General features: G+C 39.9%; 1 protein-coding gene across 3 annotated transcripts in view; it reads left to right on the top strand.

Annotated features, from left to right (window-relative positions):
• prr7 (proline rich 7 (synaptic)) overlaps positions 1–9,978 on the top strand; it is a 29,505-nt gene that overhangs the window by 9,925 nt on the left and 9,602 nt on the right. For 2 of the 3 annotated variants that reach the window (XM_016678252.1, XM_016678251.1), the window contains exon 2: positions 3,372–4,923. In XM_016678252.1, the coding sequence (XP_016533738.1) occupies positions 4,590–4,923 (334 nt within the window). In that variant the 5' untranslated portion in view covers positions 3,372–4,589. Of the gene's footprint in view, positions 1–3,046; positions 4,924–9,978 lie in introns of those variants that run through there. The other variant, XM_007565484.2, reaches the window with a different exon arrangement.

Below are 9,978 nucleotides of genomic sequence, written 5' to 3'. Positions count from 1 at the left end.
GACTATGGTCTGCCTATCTATTTAGCCAGCTAGTTGGTACAGGTTTATGTCCTCACATCTAATAGTCTAATAGCCTACTATCTTGCTATGTATGTGAGGACCCCCAGCATCAGGAACAGTTGGGTAGCATGCAAGCTACCTGATGTGCAAACAGGCTGAAGAGCTCAGAAATGTGCAAGCTCTAATGTTGCACCAAGACTGCTTTGAAATATAAGACTGCATGCTGGTTAGGTAGTTCAGCCAATGAATTTAGGTGTGTATAACAAGGGACACATCTAAAAGTTGCAGGACTCTGGCCCTTGAGGAATGCAGTTTGAAACCACTGCCTTAGTCTGTTAAGTATTGCAGTTAACTTCCTCTCAGGTACAGCTGGGTTAAAAGAAATGTGGTAGTAAATGAATAGCAGACAAACAAAGGCTGTTCAATGCTGCTGGTCACCTGAAGCTTTCTTAGCTTTCGGTGTACTTCCAAATCTGCTCTTTAGTACATCTTTTTGGGGTTGGTACTGCCTCTAGTGGCGTGGGGGTGGTAACACAACTAATATAATTACATTACTAAATCAGAATACCGCAAAGTCTTTATTATTTATTATTAATTTTTCATTATCTTAAGAATGTAGAGCTAATTAAATGATCTAAACGAGACCTTAAAGTGGTTCCAGTTTCTCTCGATGGCCAACCTGTTGAAACGGTGGCAGATTTTAAATACCTTGGGTCGTTCCTGGACAGTCAGCTCAACTTTTCTGAAAACACTGACTATATTTTGAAGAACTGTTGTCATAGACTCTACCTTTCAAGACGACTTGGTGATCTTGGAGTGAATTTGGAAAAAATCATTTTATTTGTCACAAAAGAAGGGTTCGGTGAATGCGCATATGAATCTGATGGGTTTGGTACCTCAAAAAAGGTTAAGAACCACTGGCCTAAGGTTATCATCTGTTGGCAGAAATGTAATATAATAATCTGAATTATGCTGTCAATAGTAGCCTAAGCATCTGAAAATAATCATTTTTTTTATTTTACCTCAGAATTAGTCATTTAATGAGGGTGGTATCCTCTCTCATTCTGCTATGTCTCTATGTGACCATCCTGGGCTACTATTGTGTAGCCCAGGATGGAAAAACTCACAAAATCTGATAAATAGGCCAATACAGCATCCTAAAGTCTATGTAAGTGTACATTTCTACTATTACTGATTAACTTTTTCATAACTAACAAACTAGACAAGAGTGACACGCTAAACAACCCCCACTAAACCCCCAACATATACACCAGTTAAGGTTATAGCCCAAGTCTGTAACTTCAAATTACAGCTCATAATCGCCTCCCATAGACAGACAGTGTAGGCATATCATACATTTTCTGACTCCTTAGAGTCTGTTGAGTATTTCAGTCATTAACTCTTGTGTCCCTGATGTCCCTGGATACCGATGGGATGAAAGAAGTGTATCTAGTTTGGTCAAAAGATGTGGAAAAATGTGTAATAATTTTGGTTTAACGACCTCTAATGACCTCTGTGTTGGTCAGAGAAACTCAAAACATGGCTTAAATGAAAGCAAAGAGTGTCCCCTTTAAGATGATACCAAATATTGCATTACAGACCTTTGACAAATGCCCATACCATGACCCTAAACCAGAGTTACAGCAGTCCCAAAATACAGAATTTTTTCCAAAGGGTTTGTTTACTTCATGAGATGATAACTATGACTCAGCTACCATTTTGGAAGGGCTATCATACCAAAATATTAACTAGAGACATGTATCTTTTCAAAAAATATTGATAGACTTTGCCACCCTGAAACGGACAAAAAAATGGTCTGGCCCATGGACTAATTGCCGTCTTATGTCGTGCGTCAGTTGCTGTTAGTTTCCCTGTGCTGCCTGAGTTGGTTGGTTTGTTGGTTTTCTTCATTAAATATCTCATCTCATCATGTCAACCTGGGCTCGTGGCATTCCTTCTCCCCATCACCAACCACACATCATGACAAGTCGATATCAATAATAATTGATAGTTTTTTTTGTTGACTGTGAAACTGTTTTATCCAGTTTCCTCTTGAGGTGGTGTTCTCATTTTCTCCTTTCACTTCGTTTTATTTTTAAGCAGTTTACAGTGGCAAAACTGCTACTGCACAAGTTACTCAATAGGTTGTTGCTAGAGTGACTAACCTATGTTGAATCTTTCCCAGAAACCAGACGGACCCACAAAGAGTTTGGTGTAAAAAATATCTGAAACAAATGTTAACACCACCATCTCCACAGAAAGTCATATCTGGACAGATGGAGGTCTTCGGCCTAATTACCGTCTGTCTGTTTGGGGTTGTTGACATGGAGTCCTGCGGGAACTTCTGTGCTCCAGAATTAATCCTTAAACTGAACGGCAGACTCTGTGAATCACTGTGGAGAAACAGGACCAAAATCTTAGGATTTGCTGTTGTCCATTAGATTTGGTTTTGTGCTTTTATGACTTAAACGTTTATCCATTTGTCAATATCTGCTTTTCCTTGCATGGTTGCTGGTTCCCATCTCCTGCTGGAGGCAGGGTACATGCCAAACAGATTGGCGCGTGCCCATCCATGGCAACACAGAAACACACAAGACAAGCAACACTCATTCCTAAGGGTTAATCCATTATTCAAAGAGTCTGGAACCCGTTCCAAAGCAGGAAATGGACTACAACGCAGGGCATTCTGAAATGAAAAAATAAATAAATAAAACGAAAATAAAGACAAGAGTCTAGCGCTACCGGGAGAAATGGCTCATGGTCTTTTGCCAAATGCAAAAGAGAAATCCTACAGCCACTAAAGTCTGACGCCACTCCATTTTTGTTCATATTTTTTGCGCTCAGTGTCTTCAGAGGATTTCATGTTGTTTCCTTCAGTGGTTCTTGGTTCAGGTGAAGGTAGGGGACAGGTTTTTCAAATAGTTTGGTCTGTTTGACAGTGTGAAAGCGAACCGCAGCAAATGTTGCAATTTTGATCTCCATCCCCCTTAAAGGGGCAGTATTGTGTAAAATTGACTTTTATGAGCTTTACATCATGTTATAATGTTATGACCAGTTTAATACGCAACACAGAAACATGCAAGACAAGCAACAGTTAGTCAGTCAGCAGCTGTGTTTTTGAACTCTGGGAGGAAGTTGAGGTACCCAGAGAGAACCCAGATCCTCTCAGGTGCTGGAGCTGTTTGTTGGAAATTTGGTTTTAACCTAAAAGTAATACCTGAACCTCATAAGTTTGAGACATAAGCTTCCAATTACCTCCTTCACTTTGGATATTTTATCTCAAAGGTCCTCTGTGGGCATGAATCTGATCCCAGCAGCTAAACGGTCTGCCTCTATTCCTCGCTATATCAGAAATGTCTTTCTGTTTGCAGAGCGGCGGGAGAATGAAGAGTCCCGCCAAGATCTAAGGGGGAGGAATTCGGCTTCCCGACGGTGCGGGGGGGACCCCCGACTCCCTGAAGGGACCAGCTGTTGGGCTGCGTGCCGATGAAGGCATCACTTCTGTGGGTTTTGGCGCCTCTGATTGGATGTTGCCTCCGTTCAACCCTCCAAAGATCACAACCTGAAAGAAGACCATTTGTTTTTCTCTGACAGCAAAATGTTTTCAGTCGTGTGGATCCTGCGGAGCGCTGTGGGGGCTTTAAGTGGATGTTTGCTGCGGAAATGAGGAGGAAAAGACAGATTTTGTCTTTGATTCTTTAGAAATAGTCCAACTGAAATGATTAATCGTTTTAATCATGATTAACTGAGCAACTCATTTAGTAATTGGTTAATCATTAACTGGAGTATACAGTACAGAAAAAGGCTATTTGCTAAAATAGCATTTTCAGTAATTAAGCCAAAACTGTACAGAATAAATACATTTACATTTAGAACAAAAACACCTTTGTAAATATGTTCTACCCAGAACTCCTCCAGTGGCTCAGTTGAGGCTTCATCTGGTTCAAATTTTGTACAGAACAAAATCTCCTGAGCTCCTTTGCTATTCAATTAATAATCAGTTAATGCAAAAGAAAAAAAAAAGTCAAATTGCACAACATCAAGCTGTTTGCTGTTTTAGGCAATAAAATATTTATTTTCTTATTTAAAAAGGAAGTGAATTTGTTGATTTGCATCTTTTAATGCATTTCTAGTATTGCACAAAAAAGGCTTAAACATCCTTAAAGATCTTAAAAATATGCCAATTTTTTATCCGATTAATCGTCTGAATAATCAATGACTAACATAATCATTAGTTGTAACCCTATAAAAGAGCAGAATGTTGAGGAGAGCAACATAAACCTCTACTGCTTTTAAGAATTTGATTAGCTGTTAACACATTTAAAAGTAAAACAGATTGTTTTTAGCTGTTATGTTAATGTTCATCACAGACATTCATCCTTATTTCTAATTTGATACTTTGACTTATATCAGTCTTCAAACATGTGACGTTTGGTGTATTTTTCAATCTGTCCCAAGCTTTATGAACTTGGATGGTCTGTTCTCCTTTTTATTGTTGTGAAGAAAAGTTTTGAAGAACATTTTTTTATCTCCTAAAAACATTTTTTATCTCCTTGGGCGGAGAAGTCACTACTCTTCTTGTCACCGCCATGGTGATGTCCCAGGGAACCTACACCTTCCTGGCCTGTTTCACTGGCTTCTGGTTGGTCTGGGCCCTCATCGTCATGCTGTGCTGCTTCTGTAGCTTTTTACAGCGCCGGCTGAAGCGGCACAGAGAGGACAGACTCAGAGAACAATGTTTGCGGGCTGTGGAGATGGAGCCGCTTTCTGCTCATCGATACCCATCGGTGCCGCCACCGCCGCAGCCTCCACAGGTGCAAAGGGAGCCGCCACTGCAGATCAGCCCTCCCCAGACGCTGGCGGCACCCGTCGCTCTGCTGGTTCCTCATCCGATGCCACAAGCCAACTGGGTCAGCATGCCAGGTAATGTTTCAAGGAGTGACATGAGTGAGAACTTAAAAGCAATGTTTTATGTCCAGAAATTTGTTTCAGCACAGCTCTCTTAGGCTAGATTCACAACGTGTTTAGTCCACATTACTTGAACTCTAGCTCATTTGTCTGGAAAGTCTGGTTTGTTTGAGGAGGTGTAAATGCCAAAAAAGTGAACTCTGGTTCGCCAAAAAGCTCGGGTCTTGGTTTGGTGGAAGTGAACTCTCGACAAGTTTGAATGCATATGTGAATGGCAACCAAAACGGAGACCGCTACAAAAGCAGGAAGCGAACTAAATTGCAGGGCATTCTGGGTAAATAGAACCAAAGCAAATGTGCGAGTCTAGAGCTAGTGGGACAAATGGCTTTTACCAATGACTAGAGAAATCCTACGCCTGCTAAAATCGGAAACTACTCCGTTTTTTTTTTTACACTTAGAGATAAAGGAAATTGTGTGCAGTGTCTTCTCTAGAGATTTTCATGTTGTTTCCCGCAGTACTTCTTGATGCAGTGCCCTCACAGGCGAAGAAAAGCTATTGGTTCATTTGACATAGTGCAGTGTGAAAGCAGAGCACAGCATCTGAAAATGTAACAGTTGTTGCAATTTTGGTCCCCAACCACTTTAAGAGTGCAGTATTGTGTACAATCGGCTCTTTTGAACTTTACATCATATCATAATTTTATTTCCTCATCAAATGTACATATAGAGTGTTGCTTTGATTCTTTCATGCATGTTTTTTTTAATATTTATTTATGATTTTCAAGAATAAACAGACAAATTAGAAGACGAAACATCAAGGATAAAAAAAAAAAACTAACCAAATTCATCAAAACAAAAATCCACAAGACAGAACAATCAAAACACTGTCAGCTAACAAAGGGTCTCATAAGAGGATAAAATAAGTGCACATCAGATTGTAGAGTGTTACCAAGCATGAGGCAGAGTCCAAGCGAGTAACAGACATTTCTGAAGGCATTGAATCAAACAGCTCACCATAGAATATAGAATAACAAGAAAATATGAAAACAAGTTATAATCACAATAAAAATGACGAAACGGTAAATGAGTAAAATAAATTATTAGAAAATACAGGTCCAGATGTAAACGACGGTTATTTTAGCCTATTATTTTATATGTATCTATTGAAAGGACCCCACACATCCAGGAACTTCTGATGATTGTCAGACAAAGAGTATCGAATTTCCTCAAGATAGATACAGGACACCATATCATTAAGCCATTTCTTAAAACAAGGCGGGGTAGAGGATTTCCATTCCCGTAGAATAACCTGCTTTGCTACTACTAAACCAAACATTAGAGGCTGTTGTAGGGACATGGGAAGAGCAAGAGAGGATTTAGAGCAACCCAAAATGATCAAATGCCTATCCGGACATAGAGGCTTGCCATAAGCGTTGCTATAAAATTCAAAAATCCTGCACCAGAAGTCCATTAGTTTAGGACAAGAGCAAAACATGTGACCCAGGGTCCCATCATCTAATTTACATTTGTCGCATTTTGGTGAGACGCAGGGGAATAGCCTATTGAGTTTAGTTTTAGAAAAGTGCAGCCGATGGATAACTTTGAATTGAATAAGTTGCAGTCTAGAGTTAATGGAACAGGTCTTGATTCTCGAAAGAGACAAATCCCATTGCTCATCCGAAATCTCACTAGGCAGATCAGAAGCCCAGGCCTCTTTTATATGCCTAGTAGATGGGGATGAACTGAAAAGATTAACAAACTGAGAAATTAGGTTTTTAGAGGTAGGGGGCTTTTTTATAAGCTTGTAGAAACTATGCTGTGCCGGTAAAGTTTCATAGTGGGGGAGGTGCTGTTTTACAAAGTTCCGAGCTTGCAAGTACCTGAAAAAATGGCTAGAAGGAAGACCAAATTTTGATTGTAGTTGCGTGAAGGAAGCAAAGTGATTATTAATGTATAAATCCTTAACAGCAACTATCCCCTTATTTAACCAGTGCTTAAAAACTACATCCATATTACCTGGCTTAAATGCTGAATTCTGACAAAACGGAGCATAGATGGACAAGCCAGGGAGATTCAATACATTCTTTAACTGCTTCAGAATCCTGAGTGCATTTCTTAGTATAAAATTATCCTTCAGCAAGTGAAATGACAAAGAAGGATTGGAAAACAATACTGCAGCTGAGGAAGAAGAAGTAAGCTCTAATAACGCAAGGTTTTCGTTCAAACGGCCATTTGGGTAGTAGTGAGTCAACCACCTCACCCCTCGGACAGAACTGAGTCCAGAAAACCCAGGATCTGGCATTACACACCCAGTAATAGTATCGAAAAACAGGAAGGCCTAGACCCCCCTCCGCAGTAGGTTTCTGTAGGTGAGACTTTGATATTCGAGGGTGCTTACCAGCCCAGACAAAAGGGATTATAATAGAGTCTATCATCTTAAAAAAGGAAGCAGTGAGATAAATGGGTATATTTTGAAAAAGATAGGTAAATTTCGGAAGGAGCACCATCTTGACAACATTGATGCGACCAATCAATGAAAGAGGAAGGTGCCTCCACATGTCAGCCATGGATTTAATTTTGTTGATTAAATCCAGAAAATTATGTTTAAAAAGGAGTTTAGGGTCTCTTGTGATATTTATCCCCAGATACTCGAAATGACTAGTAGAAACTTTGAATGGCAGATTGCTAAGAAAAGCAGCGTTCAGACCATCTGAAAGAGGCATAAAAAGACTTTTATCCCAATTAATAGTAAAACCGGAAAGCTTGCCAAATTTATTTATAAGTGTAAGAAGTGGAGAAAGAGAGACTGTAACGTCTGAAAGGGTCAGGATAACACCGTCCGCAGACAGACCAATGGGACTATCTGTAGCATAGTCTGAAATGCCAGTGATCAATGGATGGTTCCTGATGGAAATAGCAAGGGGTTCCATGGCCAGTGCAAATAGCAACGGAGAAAGACAACACCCCTGTCTGGTTCCGCGATGCAATAAAAAAGAAGCAGACCTGTCGTGATTAGTCAGAACTGAGGATCTTGGCTGAGCGTAAAGCATTTTTAGTAAAGTCATAAATTTATCGCCAAAGCCAAATTTTTGGAGAACCAAAAACAAATAGTCCCATTCAATTTGGTCGAATTCCTGCTGAGCATCTAATGAAATGACTGTGGAGGCAGGAAGGTTGGTCTGGTACATAACACTTAAGAGTCGATGAGTGTTTGAAAAGGAATACCTGTTGGGGATAAAGCCAGTCTGGTTGGGATGGATCAGATGAGCTATGTGTTTATTTAAACAAGTAGCTAGTACTTTGGCTACTATTTTTTGGTCACCATTTAGTAAGCTTAAAGGACGGTATGAGGCAACATTAGAGCAATCCCTGCCCTTCTTCAGGAGAAGACAGATATGAGCATCATACAAACTCTGGGGAAACACTCCCTCTACCACAGAAGAGTTTACCATACGCAGAAGAAGAGGGGCAACCAGATCCAAATAACATTTATAGAAATCTATTCCAAACCCATCCGGACCACAAGCCTTACCAGGAGATAAAGAGTGTATCGCGGATTTAATTTCTTCAATAGTAAAACTAGAGTCCAGGTGTGCCCTGGCGTATTCATCCAGGACAGGTACATTTAAATTGTTTAGAAAGACTTTAATATCTGCGCTGGTAGCACTACTCTTGGAGGTGTATAAATCACTGTAATAATTGAAAAAGGCATCATTAATGAGTTTAGGATCAGTTAACAGTTGGCCAGAAGGAGAAGTAACTTTATGAATAGCTCTATCTGCCAGTGTGCCTTTTATTTGTCTGGAAAGCAATCTATCAGGCTTGTCTGCCAGTTCAAAATGCTTTTGTTTAAGTTTGCGAATGCAGTTACCAACTTGTTCCCCAAACATGTGGTTATATTCAGATTTTATCTTCAGAATGGCATTAAGTATATTTTCATCATTTGAGTTCTGGTACCTGTCCTCCAAAACAGCCAATTCAGCCTGAATATCTGCAAAACGCTGTGATCTGGCCCTTTTGACCGAAGACTGATAAGAAATAATGTTGCCCCTCAGAACCACCTTAAATGTCTCCCACAAGACTGAATCAGACACATCACCTTTGTCATTAAAAAGAAGGAAATCTGAGATTTTAGCTGAAATGAAGTCCTTAAATGCTTGATCAGAATTGATGGGGGGGATAAATTTCCAGTTAAACGATGGAGCATGAAGATTAAAGTGGATCTGAAGTAAGAGAGGGGCGTGATCTGAAATTAAGATCCCGTGATAGAGTGAACTGATTGTACGTGAAATTAATTTAGAATCAATTAAGAAGTGGTCGATTCTAGTAAACCTACCATGGGAGGGGGAAAAATGAGTATTTGCGATCGGAAGGATGCTGAAGCCTCCAGATATCCACTAAGTTTAGTGACTTAATGAGATTATTTATAACAGACACTGATTTCAAAGAAGAAGCAACCTTATTGGAGGACCTATCCAACACTGGATCGAGATAACAGTTGAAGTCACCTCCTATAATCATGTCCTTATTATTAAATTGTGCAATAATGTCAAATATCTTGCAGAAAAAGTCAGGGCAGTCACAATTTGGGGCATAAATATTCAAAAGGGCAACAGGGATGGAATTAATTTCGCCAGTGACAAGCACATATCTGCCCCCCGGATCTGCAGACATGGAGTTAAAAATAAATGGAATAGACTTGCAGATAAGGATTGCAACCCCTCTAGCCTTGGAAGAGAAATTAGCCTGGTAAACCTGAGACACCCAAGAAGATCTCAACCGTCTCTGCTCAGTTGGATGAATATGAGTCTCCTGCAGAAAGACAATATCAGATGAAAGTGATTTTAGATGTGAAAACACCTTCGCTCTTTTAAGTGCCTTCCCAAGGCCTCTACAGTTCCAGGAAACAAAACTAATAGGACTAATGCTCGACTTAAAAGTACTATTATCCTGCATTTATCACAACGTAAAAAAAGCAGCTGACAGAATAAACAAAACAAAACACAGAAAATTTAACAGCAACAACGCAGAAACGAAAACCCCAAAACTCACCCTTGCCGCAACATGAAC

Source organism: Poecilia formosa, unplaced genomic scaffold, assembly GCF_000485575.1.
Source record: "Poecilia formosa unplaced genomic scaffold, Poecilia_formosa-5.1.2 Scaffold177, whole genome shotgun sequence".
Taxonomy (NCBI): Eukaryota; Metazoa; Chordata; class Actinopteri; order Cyprinodontiformes; family Poeciliidae; genus Poecilia; species Poecilia formosa.
The sequence above is the reverse complement of the archived record's forward strand: the minus strand, read 5'-3'. Positions and strand labels throughout refer to the sequence as shown.